The sequence below is a fragment of the Bemisia tabaci genome, chromosome 7 (genome assembly GCF_918797505.1).
Source record: "Bemisia tabaci chromosome 7, PGI_BMITA_v3".
NCBI lineage: Eukaryota > Metazoa > Arthropoda > Insecta > Hemiptera > Aleyrodidae > Bemisia > Bemisia tabaci.
The window spans coordinates 27,142,521-27,158,636 of record NC_092799.1 but is presented as its reverse complement, the minus strand read 5'-3'; the positions used below and the strand labels follow the sequence as shown (position 1 = coordinate 27,158,636).

At 41.1% G+C, this 16,116-nt stretch overlaps 1 protein-coding gene across 3 annotated transcripts in view; it reads right to left on the bottom strand.

Annotated features, from left to right (window-relative positions):
- The window catches only part of LOC109041789 (pseudouridylate synthase RPUSD2), a 335,027-nt gene that overhangs the window by 28,781 nt on the left and 290,130 nt on the right, over positions 1–16,116 (bottom strand). For all 3 annotated transcript variants that reach the window (XM_072302098.1, XM_019058214.2, XM_019058219.2), the window contains one exon: positions 8,716–8,803. In XM_072302098.1, coding sequence (XP_072158199.1) covers positions 8,716–8,803 — 88 coding nt within the window. The remainder of the gene's footprint in view (positions 1–8,715; positions 8,804–16,116) is intronic.

Sequence of the window (16,116 nt, the reverse complement as noted above, 5' to 3'; positions counted from 1 at the left end):
CAACGTATGCGTCATTAGTTTCCCGATGCACATACGTGTTTTTCCAGAAGAGCCAGAATTTATAGTTCCGAATTGCAAAATGCAGTCCAAATATTCTGTCTTTGGTAACAATGCTGAACGCTGACGTTTACCATTCCACCCGAGACCCTTCCTCCAGAAAAAACGACGACTTCCTCATTGAAAAGTCCTGCTATTGATTGTCCCCAATCATAAGCCGCCTCATCGCCGAGCCCAGCTCAAGGGCCAATCGAAAAAGAAGCAACGTTAATTTCGATTTGCAGGACTCATTCAGCGAGAAGGAGCCGAGGGGAGGAGCATCGGCGTTTTTTAAAGCTCTCCCCGGCCGACGACGTATTTTTCGAAAGAGGATTTCCCGGTGGAGCCGCGGAGGGGGCCGCGGGTGGGGTAACCCACGGCTGCCAGATTCGTGCGAGTCCCCAGGGAGATGGTCGCCCGGCGCACATTGGATCGGGTCGATGGAGATGTTGCATGTGTGAGGAATTCGCGATTTGACTGTTGATTCTTACGAAAAAGTTCGCGAGAAACACGATGGTGCCACTGGTTTTCTCACTTTTCTCTGAAATCAACTCCCAAGCTCAAAAAAAGCTCTCAAGATATCCCACGCTATCCTGAGAGTCCCCCTCTACATCAAGACAAACTCTCTTTGCAAAGATCCCTATCTTGGCCCCACCAAATGGCAATGAAAGGTGAAATTGTTGGGATTTTCATTTTCAGCTTTTCCAACTTAAATCCTAAAATTTTGGTTTGATGTTACGTTCTATTGTTTTGAACCAAACCATCCATCGAACCACTTATCAAATACGATCCATTTCTTGCGATGCAGACGGAAATCTACTCCTTTTTGGGGGCTGAATTGCGCTCTTCTAGAGAGAATTTCACCCCTTTGGCAAGCAAACACAACAGGGTGAAAACACTCGGAATAGAGATGTTGCATGTGTGAGGAATGTGCGATTTGCCTATTGATTCTTATGTAAAAGTTGGCGAGAAACACGATGGTGCCACTGGTGTTCTCTGAAATGAATTCCCAAGCTCAAAAAAAGCTCTCAAGTTGAGGCCAAAATGGAGGGGATATCCTACGCTATCCTGAGAGTCCCCCTCTACATCAAGACAAACTCTGTATGCAAAGATAGGGAGCAAATACATTAGCAGGGTTGCCGTGTTTTCAGTTGTGGAGTCCCCAAATAAAGTGGCAGCCCTGTCAATGTATTTGCTCCCTATCGTTGCATGGAGAGTTTGTCTTGATATGGAGGTGGACTCTCAGGATATGTTGCATGCGTGAGGAATTTGCGATTTGACTGCTGATTCTTACGTAAATGTTCACGAGAAACACGATGGTGCCACTGGTTTTCTCTGAAATCAACTCCCAAGCTCAAAAAAAGCTCTCAAGTTGAGGCCAAAATGGAGGGGATATCCCACGCTATCCTGAGAGTCCATCTCTACATCAAGACAAACTCTCCATGCAAAGATAGGGAGCAAATACATTGACAGGGCTGCCACTTTATCTGGGGACTCCAAAACTGAAAACACGGTATCCCTGCTAATGTATTTGCTCCCTATCTTTGCATGGAGAGTTCTTCTTGATTTAGAAGTGGACTCTCAGGATAGCGAGGGAAATCCCCTCCATTTTGGCCTGAACTTGAGAGCTTTTTTTGAGCTTGGGAGTTGATTTCAGAGAAAACCAGTGGCATTATCGTGTTCCTCGCGAACTTTTACATCCGAATCAACAGTCAAATCGCAAATTCCTCACACATGCAACATCTCCATTAGAGAGGTCGGAAATGAAATTTTTTACTAAAACTGCAAATTTTAATGTTTATTTCATCACATTTTCAGTCGTAAGGGGTGCCTCTGGAAGAAAATTTCAAGAGAAAACCAACGAAGCCACTTTTAGAACCTCAAAGTCTCGCATAAACGGAGTTAAGAGCGTTTAAAGTTTCCAAACTTTGTCCGACCTCTCCCACTGTGCGGCGGAGGACGGGAGGACAACCGTGGAAGCGGCTGTTGAAATTCCATTGTTCGGGGCTGTTAATCATACGACAATCCCAATCCTGACGGGGGAGAATTAAACACTGATGGCTCTCGGATCCCGGTTCCGGAGCCTTTTTAAAAGGCGCGAGCGATCCTTGCCGCACCTCACCGCGTCGCGACGCCAAGCGTCGTCGCGCCACGACGCGCTATCAGCCGCCGCGTCAAAAACAGCGACTCCCTTTCGGATTCCTGCAAATGCCGCCAGCTTCATTTTCACACTGCCAACCTAGAGTCCCTTTATACTGAGAGTCAAGACAACCCCCCCCCCCCCCCCTCATGGAGTCACACTGGAAAAAAAACACATTGGATCTAGAGTCCAGACTCTTAAAAACATCGACAAGAAAAAGTACTCTTGATTCAATCAGAATCTAGCTTAAATCAAGAACCAAGCCTCTTAATTTAAGCGGATTTCGTTTTGATTCAAGCAAAAATCCGATTGAATCTAGAGTATTTTTTCTTGTCAATGTTTTCAAGAGTCTTGACTCTAGATCCAATGTGTTTTTTTTCCAGTGTAGAGCCACTTTTCAGCCAGAACGGACGAGGCAACGTGGGAATGTCAGGGCGAATTTCGCTCACATGGAATAGTGGACGGCGAGCGGCGGACGCGATGAAAAATGGGTTCGAGTGCATGAAATAATGGGCAAATGAAGTTAGATTTTCGAAGAGCGTTAATAGCCCCAAGTTGGAAGATTAAGCCACGCCAAAGGCTACTTGCTCCAACTCCGGTCATTAGAGCCCCGGAATATACGGGATGGACTTCCGAGCCTCTTGCACCGCAACCCGGAAGAATAGAAACACTATTGCCGTACTATCCTACCGAATCCTGATATAGTCTCGTCCTCTTATTGGAAAAACGGCTATCGAAATTGAATATCGACGCTGAAACTGCAAGGACGCATATCTCGGTTCGCGACGTTGCCATCTTCCTAACTCGGTTTTATTTTAAAAACGTCTAAAATAATAAATCGCATTCAATACATCAAATAGGTGAGATTGTATCGATATCAATTGGGTCAACATGAGTGAACATAGCCTCAAAAGTCAATTTACAAATCTGAGAGAATGGGTCTTTTGTGACTGGTCTTTCATTCGTTCGAGGTTCGAGCACCAAATGGCGATGAAAGGTGAAATTGTTGGGATTTCATTTTCATCTTTTCCAACTTACGAGGGGCGTTCAATAAGTAAGTATCCCCCCCTCTCTAAAATCCATAAGAATGGACCAATTTTAAAAAACTTGGGCTCAAAATCTTCCTTAGGATATTTTAAGTTCAACAAAACAAACCGCAACAAAATCGGACTATGTGCGGCCGAACGCGAGCCGTTTGAACGCGCCGAGGTGCTCGACGCTCCCGCCGAATCTGCGAGGATTTGAAGTCCGCTACAGGAGAAGAGCTTCTCTGCCAAAGCCTCAGTCGTTCATCACTGACGAAAAATCAAAGAAATTTTTGTAGAATAAGGGGCTTACCTCATTTCTCCACATAACCAGCTCGATCCAAGCAAGTCTGATACTGACTAAGACTAAGAGAACAGCTTTTGGATGCCTCGTGCGTGGAAGTCTTTCAGCTGACCGCGGATGAAAGAGTGGACGGCTTGTTTGACCTCTTCCACTGATTCAAAATTAACTCCTCCGAGTTCAGATTTCAGGAACGGGAATAAATGGTGGTCTGGTTTGCCATTTATTATCGTATCTGAAATCTGAACCCGGAGGAGTTAATTTTGAATCAGTGGAAGAGGTCAAACAAGCCGTCCACTCTTTCATCCGCGGTCAGCTGAAAGACTTCCACGCACGAGGCATCCAAAAGCTGTTCTCTTAGTCTTAGTCAGTATCAGACTTGCTTGGATCGAGCTGGTTATGTGGAGAAATGAGGTAAGCCCCTTATTCTACAAAAATTTCTTTGATTTTTCGTCAGTGATGAACGACTGAGGCTTTGGCAGAGAAGCTCTTCTCCTGTAGCGGACTTCAAATCCTCGCAGATTCGGCGGGAGCGTCGAGCACCTCGGCGCGTTCAAACGGCTCGCGTTCGGCCGCACATAGTCCGATTTTGTTGCGGTTTGTTTTGTTGAACTTAAAATATCCTAAGGAAGATTTTGAGCCCAAGTTTTTAAAATTGGTCCATTCTTATGGATTTTAGAGAGGGGGGGATACTTACTTATTGAACGCCCCTCGTACATCCTAAAATTTTGGTTTGATGTTACGTTCTATTGTTTTGAACCAAACCATCCATCGAACCACTAATCAAATATGATCCATTTCTTGCGATGCAAGCGGAAATCTACTCCTTTTTGGGGGATGAACTGCGCTCTTCTTGAGAGAATTTTACCCCTTCGGCAAGCAAACACACTCCAGAGTGAAAACACTCGGAATTTCATTCCGATATTTCTATGAATGTAAAATATCTCATAAAACAGTGCAATCTGACAACGATGTCGGAAAAGGGTAAAAGCACTCGATGATTAGGATAAGGTAACAGAAAGCTTGCATGCTTGGGATAAGGGCGGCGGCTTTGAAATGGAAGGGGGCAACCCATAGGGGGGAGGGGGGCGTTGAAGCACTGCGACACAAATCGGTGAGAGGGTTCGTTGTACGGATCACCTCTTCGGTGCGGATCATCCATCATTTTTCGACGAAAGGAATGTGCGTGCGATAATTGTGCGGATACTGTTGGGCAATTTTATTTTTTCCTTCCTCGGATCGAAGCGCTGCTTTCGATGCATGCCTTTATCGCTCCCGAACGGATACGAGAGATTCACTGCCGTGCTAAGGAAAAACGCCGTATGAACATTCGAGAGTTGCCGAATTTCCTTCGATAAAATGTTTATTCTCGAGGAAAGGTATATGAATAATTTTCATATAAATTTTCGAGAACTTTAAGTAAAATTGCAAACAAAATTATCTGGAAAAGTAAGAGAAAAATATTTACTAATTTTCCCAAAAATTAGTGATTTACCAAAGGAAATTTGGGAACTGCTAACGGCGTTCTTCCTTAGCTAGACGATAAGGAAGAACGCCGTGTGAGCATTCGAATTTTGCCACATTCCCTCTCAGGAAATAATCATATTTGAAGGAAGCTATGAATATTTTTCATTGGAACTTTAGATCAAATTACGAACAAAACTCTCTGGAAAATCGGAAGAAAAATATTAACAAAATTCCCTGAAAATTTGCGATTTTACGTAGGAAATTTAAAATAGGCTACTATGGCGTTTTTCCTTGGCATGGCAGTTCAATAGTGACAACCTCAGCGATGCAATGACGGTGAAGAGTTTTATCTAAAATTGATTGAATTGATTTAATCATTCATTTGAGGCGGTATTTGGAGAAAGGGGCCTTGGTTCATGGAGACAAAATTTTTAGTGTAGCGAGGCGGGTCAAAACCCCAAAATTAGGATTTTCAACCGAAAACTTTTTCAAGTTTTAAAAATAATGGAGTACACGCAATATCGTGTTTATGCTGATGGACGTTTTGGATCTCAATCCACGGATTTTACACCGAAAACATTGCAGATGAAAACTTCTGATGAACCTCTCAAAACTACGTTTTCGAACAATAAACTTCAAAAAAGTTTAACGCTGGTTTTATTCGAAGATTTGGGGCTTATTTTGTCATAGAACGCGCTGCAGATGGTTCCCGTATTTCATTTTGTGTCATTGCAGGACATGAAGTAGTATTTTCATCTTACGATTTTGGGCCACAGCTACTTCTTTGAAGTACGTCACTTGAACTGCAAACAGAAGGTGACAACTCCAAATCGGTTTGACATTTTTGGGACCAAAATGTTGCAAAACATTGCTCTCCGAAATGGTACCAATACACCGATTTTACATTTTACAGTGTTGGCTAGGAGACTTTCCTCGAGGGGGGCCACATAAAGTTTTGACGAGAGAAAAAACTCTTGCAGGCTGATCATTAAAATTAATAGAAAAGCGATATACATAGGAGACAGAGGAAAAATGAAGCATCTTATTGGTTGAAATGGGAGGTTGGATTGGACAAAGGAGGTAAGTAATAGACTAACTAACGGCAACCCACGAGAGACCCGGCAGTTGGTCCGTCGTTTCCCACCTATGCCTATGAGAAGCACCCGTCTCGACCAACAGGATCGTTCCATACTCTCGATGTCTTCTTTGTCTATAGCTTTGTCTACCAATTTCAATAATCAGTCCCCTGCACTGGAAAAAAAAACACATTGGATCCAGAGTCCAGACTCTTGGAAACATTGACAAGAAAAAAACTCTTGATTCAATCGGATTTTTGCTTGAATCAAAACGAAATCCGCTTAAATTAAGAGGCTGGGTTCTTGATTTAAGCTAGATTCTGATCGAATCAAGAGTACTTTTTCTTGTCGATGTTTTTTATATATCTAGATCCGATGTGTTTTTTTCCAGTGTGGATGGTTTAGCAATCACACCAGAGGATGCGACCTCGGTCTGGTCTACGCCATGGGGTAGGTAATGGTCGAGGCTATCCTGAGAGGAGCGAGCTGAAATTCGGTCTTTTTCCAATCAAAGAAAAAGGGCGAATGGAATAGCGGGGGGAAGGGGGGCGCGGGGAGGCGTAGCGGAGAATGGGTGACACTAATCCCTCGTTTGTTGTCCGGTATCAAGAATCGATTAATGTTACACAGACGACCGACGGGCTTACAAAGATGGCGAGCGAGTGGAAAATCCATTAAAGGAAATGACCACTGCGTCTCACTGCGACAGGGACCTGGACAGGGTCGGACGGGGCAGAGCGAGCCGCGTCACACCGCAACACAACGACCCTCGGCGACTTGGCCGCTACACAACTGCCCGGGTACACAATGCGAATCAATTTCGGAAAATCGTAACGCCGCGTTAAGCACTACACCCCCTCATTGTCAAATTGATGAGCTCCGCGTTTGCCGCCCCCTCTCCGTGGCGCAGCGCTGCCGTCCTAAGAAAAAAACGTCCTATGACCATTCGGACTTCGTCAAATTGGGTCTGGTGAACCAGGGGTGCCAATGGACCACTAGACAAGGTACGAATTTAAGCAATCTGGTACATGTTTCTTAACCAGAATTTCACATAAAACAGGATTAAAGCAACGAATATTACTGAAACCTACTCCTAACGAAGATATTAACGTTTTTATTTCACATTGGTTACGAGAAATTTGAACTGCCCGCTCGCAAGAAACTCAAAGCTCTACGTGAGTCAAATCGTTCACCACAACGGTTTCAGCAAGCTTCTCAATCGAGCAAAGTTCATTTCCCACCGTTTGTTGTTCAAACTGTAAGCAATTTGCTGTAGCCGAGCCAAAGCGTCAAAATTGAGGTTACCAGATGTTTCAATCGCAGATACTGTCATGATAACGTTTAGCGCGCGATGTGAATCACGCAGAGCATTGAGTTTTCATGAGCGGGTGGTTTGAATTTACGCATCAAGAATCATTAATTATCTTCGTTAGGAGTTGATATCGGTAATTTTCGTTGTGCACATCGTGTTTTACGTGAAATTTTGGTTGAGAAAAACGTATCAGAATGCTGAAATTCGTACCTTGTCTAGTGGTCCATTGTTCTCGACCGCGCGGTTGGGACGCAGAAAAAAAGAGGTAGGGGTTGTCGGATGATTTCCAATAAATTGAGGTAGTACCCCAATAAAGTAGGCTACACTGAAAAGGAAAAATTCGGTCATGTGAACCAAACGTTTGGTGTTCCATATTATCCCAAATATTCGGTTTGTCAAACTGAACTTTCGGTTCGTGCAGCCAAATGTTCGGCATGCATGACCAAACTTTGTTCGTTAGTTCACTTTCTCAATTACGCGAACCGAAAGCTCGGTTTGACAAACCGAAAATTCAGTTTGACGAACCGAATTAGTTGGGACGATATGGAACACCGAATTTCGGTGCAAACGACCAAACTTTTTTTTAGTGTACTAACCCAAAAGTTGTGGCTCTGCCACAATAATTGATTAGAAATGTTCGTAACATCCAAATTAGGGTAGTACCACATTTTTAGGGGATGACCCCTGACACTTTTCCGTGGACTAAATTGTGAATGTGTTAAAAATTTGTGGGGGCTGAGAGTTTTCCCCCAAAAAATTTTCAGATTTTTACCTCTCGTGGAGTAATATGGCTTTGGCACACATCCAAAAACAGTGCAAAATTTTGATCGGCGCGTTGTGTTGACCTTCGCAAAAACCAAACGCGTTGCAGAAAATTGGAGAGGCCTGGAATAATCTGCATTCCTGCAGGTGCGAACTTGATGAAAAACTCGATAAACCTTTTTTAATGTGGTTTCTACACCTAAGTATGTTAACCTAAACCGAAATTTAAAACTTTGAAGTCTAAAGTTTGAAGTTCAAAACACGTACTTCTGAGGCAACCGCCTGAAGAACTTCTCTGCCATTCTCAGGGAGCAAAAATGTCCCTCAATCGGCACAAAAATACAGTGAATCGCTCGGAACTTCTGATTAAAATCACAGCTGAGCGTATTCTGTCGAAATCAAAATGCCATTTTGACCCCTGGGTCATTAAAAATCGCTCTGATGAAGATTTTTTTCTCCGTGGACTCAGGCCCCTTTTCATTTAGACGTTGACGTACATGAGAATCAAGCTTCTCCAAGTTGATAATAGAATAAAAGTACAAGAGAATCATGATTATAAAAACCAGAGAGAATAAAAGAAAACAAATGAGTCTTACCATTTTCAATATAATACGAGGTTTCGTTGTACCTCTCGTCCGTGAAACCAGGCCTTTTCGCTTTTAAAGCCTTGGTTTCTAATTTAGCCTGTAAACAAAAGAAAAAAATTTATTTTAGTTAAAAAAGTAAAACTAACTGACAATGATTATCGATTTTGGAGGATAATTATTTTTCAAAATTTTTTCAGGATAACATTCAATTCTACGTAAAAAAAAAATTAACGACGACGGGAAAATACACTGACGCGAGAAGGAAAAACAAATTTCATCATGAACATTCATAGCTAGCCGAGTTAAATGTTGGTTTATTACATGAACGGATAACAATGACAATTCGAAGACGAAGCATTCATCACATTGTGACTTGACGATGACTTTCCCGTTATTTCTTAGGCCTTGGACCAGGATATTTTCATAACTTTCAGATTTGTCAGCTCGATCTCTTGACAATGACGCTCACATCCCACATTAGATTTACATCTCTCCGTCGTTTCCCTCACGAAAGAACGTAACTATATTTTAGTGTTGCCAAATTTCCTCGCGTAGATTGCTTTTTCACCGGAGAAACTTTGAGAATTTCTAGCTGAAAATTATGTTGATTTTTCTTCTACTCTCGTGCTAAAATTAGACAAACTTTAAACGGAAATTGCGCGCTGGTTAATTCTTGTGAACAATTGAATTGTTTGAGTCCAATTTTCAACCTTGGAATAGAGGAACGTTCCTCTATCCGAGAAATGATGTCTTGTCCTCCTACTGCCAGATAATTTGACGTGTCGGCTTGGATTATAAGTTGACGTACTCGCACAATAAATCAGACGTCATTAGGTCAAGCAGAACTGTCTGCATTCAAAGCTTCATGCATTCCGTCAGCACACACGTACTTGAACTTCAGGGTAAATATTCTCTCGTAGTTAAAGAAAATGTAAGAAATGGCGCTTGACTGATTGTCGTCTGAATAAGACGTCTTGATCTGGCGAGAGACAGTTTTTAGACGTTATACGAATTTTTTTTTTATTCAGCTAAAAAATACTCAATTCTGCTAGGATGGAGAACTCCCTCTGGCATTACTTTCATGAATACCAATTTCAAATTTTATGACTCACATGGTCACATGAAAGGCAGTTGAACTAAAAGCTATTAAAGGTATACTGTTTCTGGCTCATCCATAAAAAAACACCTATCTACACAAGAAAACTAATGAGACGTATGGTGTTTTCATAGTAAGCTGGAAAAAGTATTTTTTCGTTTGCTAAATAAAGTCCAGTTTAACGATTCATAGGTGCATTCAAACGCAGAAGTTGAGAAATATTGCAAATTTAGCCCTCTCTACCGAAAAGGATTGCATTTTGTCGAAACTACAATTATAGTAAAACAAAATGTGATGCATTCTTCGTCGAGACACGAGTCCCTACTCAGACCGAAGGATTCTTTTCCCTTGCCCGCTTTAATTTAGGGTAATACGATACGATTTACTGTTTCACTACCACAGCTCAAACTACTAATTACAGCTCACGACAACCACAAACAAAGCTTGGGACGCTTCCAAGAAAAGCCGGGAAATCGTGCTAGGAAGCTCAGGAAACTAAAACGGCGATTATGCGCTCGGATTTCATTCTAGCCGCGCCCTTCTAACCCCTATATTTTGTTCAGCGTTGCCGGATCAGGCATAAGTTTAAATAATTTAATTTCTACCGAGAGTATCCAACTGTAAACTATAATGATAAAGAATGAATTTAAGATGAATTAATCATCTTTTTTTGTAATTATTAGTGTATTTTTCTGGGGCAATATTTGTTTAAATTCATTTTTGTAAATATGTTTTATAATTAGTTTGTTGATTAATTACGACGCTCATTAACGCCGGAGACCAGAAATTTAACTTAAATTTGATTTTACACTTGCATCTTATATATTTTCTAATTTATATTTTTACAACGAACGACTTGGTCGGACGCAAGAATTGTGGACACAAAGATGCTATTACAGCCGTCATGCATTAAAGTCATTATAAAACTAGATATCTCTATGGGACTGAAATTTGACTAGAAATGGACTGCCTTTAAGACCTTTATCCTTTTAACCCTAAGATGCTCAAGCCGGGTCAGACTGACCCGAGGCTTGCTAAAAACATGTGCTCCGCGGGTTACATGGGGCCGGTGCACACGAGCTTTAGATATGGGTTTATAAATATATCCTAAGGAAGAATCAGACAAAACAGAAAAAAATCGAAAGTCAACACAGCCGAATATTGGAGAGACGCATTCGGGCCTCGTTTTTGAATTTTTCTCTAGAATCCAAGCGTCGCACCTCATTGACAGCATGGAACGAGGCATTGCGAGTGATTCACTCCTTGCGCCATGGCGCCTTCAATTTTGCAGATGCAACACGGACATCCATCAAGCACGAATAGTTGTATCTCTGCGCCGTCATCAACGTGCGTCCTATTCCTTGTTCTGTTTCTATTTCGTGTTCGTCTTCGTTGGCATTATTTAAAGCGGTGCTTCAAAGGCTCAGTAAGCAACACAGCCGAAAATAGGAGAAACGTAATAAGGTCTTATTTTGAACTTTCACGTCTTTATACTAATAGGAACTACGTGCAAATGCGTTAGATCAATAGGATTAATGAAGCAAGCGAATTTTTTGGTCATAGCTCCTTTTGATTTAATTTATACACAGTTCCTTCCAGCATAAATACGTCCATTTGATCGAGGTTACCTGGTCATTAGGAGAGGAAAATATATTTTTTTTCACACTTTCACGACGCTAAATCAGTCTTTAAAAGGTCAGCTTGAAGTAATGGGAAAACATCCGTTCCATAATTTTTTTAAAATTAATTTTATTTTATCACCAAATATGTGGCTGAACATTTTCAGTGAACAGTGAGTGACGCTATGGAGGAATTTTCACATCACTCACAACCGACAGGAGGTTTCCTCTTTTTCCTTTCCCACGCCACCGCGCCTCTTCGTCACCATTAAAAGTTTTATGGGTTTGAACTTTCACGGCATTGAAGTATAATAAAGTATCATAAAGCATCCAAACTTTATTTTCTTTGCGGAACATGTGAGCGTAGCAGCGAAAAACTCAAAACTTTTTAAACTTCTCATCTGGGATTATCGTCGCAGATCTGAATCGTGCCAAAGTGCTTTTTACTCAATCAGTCAGGGAAAATAATATAAATACAATAATATTCGGTCAAAAAATACCCCCCAAAAGTTCATTTTTTGACGTTGCAAAATTCTAACCACGTTATCATTTTTTTTTTGCCACTCAAAAACAGTGACTGTAAACTATCCCCGTTACAAATCCTATCAATTTATCAAGGTCAGGCGTTTTGATTGGCTTATTCGATGACTTGGGCCAATGACAGCATTTCACCTTGTGATACATTTATAGCCCCATTTGATCGTGTGACACTAAATAATGTCAGCGTACTGAGTAAAAATGAATTCATTTTTCCAACAAAACATTCAACCGACAAGTGCACATTCCACCGAGGGAAATGCTTACTGCAATTAATAACGCTAAGTAAAATTTTACCAGTGCAATAACATTTTATTGATCATGATGATTACTCAGGTTTATGTTTTACTCATGTTTATATTTCTAGGAAGACAATTGTGGGGCTTAAGGGACAAGGCGCATGAGTGCAATTTTTGCTATTTTGAGAAATACGCCTTTGAAGGTTCGAAATATCATGGATCTTTATGGCGGAAAAAAAGTTCAAACTGACTTTTTGATGCTTAAAAATTGGAATATGGGATCGAATTTTTCACATAATATGCATTAAGGTGATTCGATGGACGCCATATTTTGTGTCAGAACGGCATGCGATGTATCGCATCAATTGGTTCCATTTTTTCAACTACTCGTCATTTTTCTCCAATTTTGAGATCACAATTCTGTTGTCAGGAGACTAAAGCACTCACTTACCAATTTTAACGAAGAAATTCAACGTAATAAAGGCGTGGTTTTTTTCAGAAAGAAAATATCGCACTCGAGTGCAGTTTCGATATCAGTATCGAATGCGATGTTTTCTCTCTAAAAAACCTACGCCTTTATTACGTTGAATTTCTTTGTTAAAATTGGTAAGTGAGTGCTTTAGTCTCCTGACAACTGAATTGCGATCTCAAAATTGGAGAAAAATGACGAGTAGCTGAAAAAATGGAACCAATTGATGCGATATATCGCATGCCGTTCTGACACAAAATATGGCGTCCATCGAATCACCTTAAGACTATAGTTTTACTTGATCATTAATACCTCCTTTTTCAAAAACTGCACTTACGCGCCTTGTCCTCCAAGTCCCTCGCATGTTTTACGTTACGTATACGGGACTTTTATTACGTACCAAGTCCCACCCTTGTTTTACGTTACTTTCACCTTACTTTACGCCACTTTACATTCAAAAACTGCACGTATGCGCCTTGTCCTCCAAGTCCCTCGCATGTTTTACGTTACAGCGTACGGACTTTTATTACGTACCAAGTCCCACCCTTGTTTTACGTTACTTTCACCTTACTTTACGCCACTTTACATTCAAAAACTGCACGTATGCGCCTTGTCCTCCAAGTCCCTCGCATGTTTTACGTTACGTATACGGGACTTTTATTACGTACCAAGTCCCACCCTTGTTTTACGTTACTTTCACCTTACTTTACGCCACTTTACATTCGGTTTCGATGGCAATTTGCTCGCATTTCGACGGTCCCAAGGTGCGACAACCGTGCGCGGTCTAAGGGTCGCACTGTCAACCTGTTGAGGCGTCTCCGCAACTTAGCGGCGCGACGATATGAGCAATCTGGCACGCATTTGCGCGCACGCAGCCAGGCGCTCGACGCAATTTCACTCTCACCCCCCTAACCCCCCCCCCCCTCTAGGGTTCGTGGCCCCGATCCACAAGCTACCATACGCCTCGATACTTTCACCTCTACCCAGCCGAGATTAATTCCTTCCACCCTCGACCCTCACCCCCCCCTCCCCGCATCCTCAGATCGAGGCCCGGTACACGTGGAGCCGGGAAGCCTACCTACACACAATGGGAGTTTTGCCGGAATTGAATGAAGTGCGCTTCGTTTTGAATCCTCCGTTGTTTGGACTTCAAGGGCTCCGAGAAATTGCTTCCACCGTGGAAGGAATCGAGTCCTGGAGAGTGAAGGGGATAGAAATGAATGAAAACTCAGCATTCTTCCCCGTACAAAACACACATCATAAAAATAGGGCGGCGACCGGGCTCGAACACTAACATTTCCCTACTCTCCTCTGATATCTTTAGAAAAGATGACTGACTGATTTGATGAAATTTTGGACAAAATTTCTTGACGTTTTCTCTGATTTAGGAAGGATGATTGGATCGCATTTAGCAAAAAAGGAACCGGCACGACTACAGTGCTTTCAAAATCGTGGACCTTCTCCTTTCATTTGAAAAATACTTACTATAAATACAGTATTACAATTGACACAATCATTTCCCTTTAAAATCAACAAATTGCTGCTGGTGGGAAGCCAAAACTATTTGCTATTCTGGGGGACTTTTCAGATGATTCATAGGAAGAAGCAACATTCTTACATCACTGTAATTGCGCTGGTTCCTTTTTGCTAAATGGGATCCAATTGAATGGCGTCGTGCGAAAACCGGATAAGTCCTTTTTTCAGTCCACAGTTTTTTAGGGTAAATAATACTTATCCCCGTTAGATACGACCATGAAAATTACATAAATACTCATTTTGTAGCTATTCAAATGCCAAGAGGAGCTCTGACACATTTTCATGATCGTTTCGACTCTTGAAGAGTATAATTAACACACAAAAACTCAAAGCTGGAGAGATGAACTTCGGCGGTTTTACCGACCCGACTCAATTCGTATAATTTTGGCTATCACGTCACCTGATAACGCCCAAAATTGCCCTCAATCTTGAATGGCTGGCTTCGATTATTTCTTTGCGTAATACACCGATGACGCACTATCTTGACCGTGCATTAAGTTGAATTGCAGTTCGAAATTGAAAATAATCGGTTGATGAGTAGTATCATTCACAAAAGATTTTACACATCGGTAGATTTTTTCCTTTTGTTAAAAATAAATGAGATCGAGTCTTTCAATTTTGATTGAATGGACATTGAAAATGATAAATAATGATGTAATTTTCGTTAGCAGGTCTCGAAGGCTGGGCTAGGGAGATAAGTTGTCTGGAAAACGTTGCGTCATTTTGAGAGAAGCTAATTTTCTTGCTTCTCAGAGATATTGAAGTCCCTTTTTTGGCACTGAGATTATGGATTCTTTCCCTCTCGCTATGGGATCTTTCCCTCTGTCTTATGCGAATGGAACCACTCGACGAGGAATCAAAAAAGCTCATCATTCATCGTATTGTTCGTTCAATCTCAGGCTCGTTATAAGGGATCCCCTTTTTCAATCGCACGCTTTTTCATGGTCGGCTACCTACAATCTTTGCGATGTTGTCATATTCAATGAATTTCAAACAATTTGACAGAATATTTACACTGAATTGCTTTAGTGCAAGCTCCAGCGAAATAATGAATTAACATGTCTGCCACAGTGGTTTGTTCTCTGCTTCATGCAGCATGTTCCACAGAATGATTATATGCAATTTTCTAACAAATTTTCTCTAACTTTCAAACGAGGACAACTAATGGATACATTGAAGCAGTTCCGAGACATACATTTTATTGGTAAAAATATATTTAATGTGAGAGGAACATTTAATGAGTTTTTTTGTATTAAAAATACTTTTTAATGTGCCTTACTGTCCAAAATTTAAAGTTCAAACTGTTGAAAAAAAATGCGGCGCACGGGCCTCCTTCGGCTTTGCTAGAATTCTGCTGAATATTTCATACTTTCAAAACACTAGTTCTAGGTAGGCTCTATACTAGATATTTTACGAATCAGCCTCACGCAAAGGTGCAGCAGCGCCTCAAACTCAATATCGAAAGTAATTACTTTTGTCAACTACTGTCACTCTTTCAACAGATGATTCGTGCACAATTTTTAACGTAATTTTCGTTCCTGCCCTTTGAAAAGGCATCCGATGAAATTGGAGAGAGGCCAAATAAACCAATGATACCATATTTTGTAATTACAGTGTATTTCAATTTTATTTATTTTGTTTTTTTATTCATTTTTCATTTTTCAATATTGATACATACGTAGTCAAAAGACTTAGACTGTCGCACAGGTCGAGTTGAGCAATACAAACAGGAATATTTGGATTAAATTTTGCAAAAAGGAACCAAGATTATTCCAATGTTGCTAGGATTGTGCATCTTACATTCTCTGCAATGAAACTACTGAAATAATGCAAAAAATCATTTACAAGGGTAATTTTCGTTTTGAATTTACAGTTTATTGAGAGCAAAAATAAAACTTCTATGGATGATCGGTT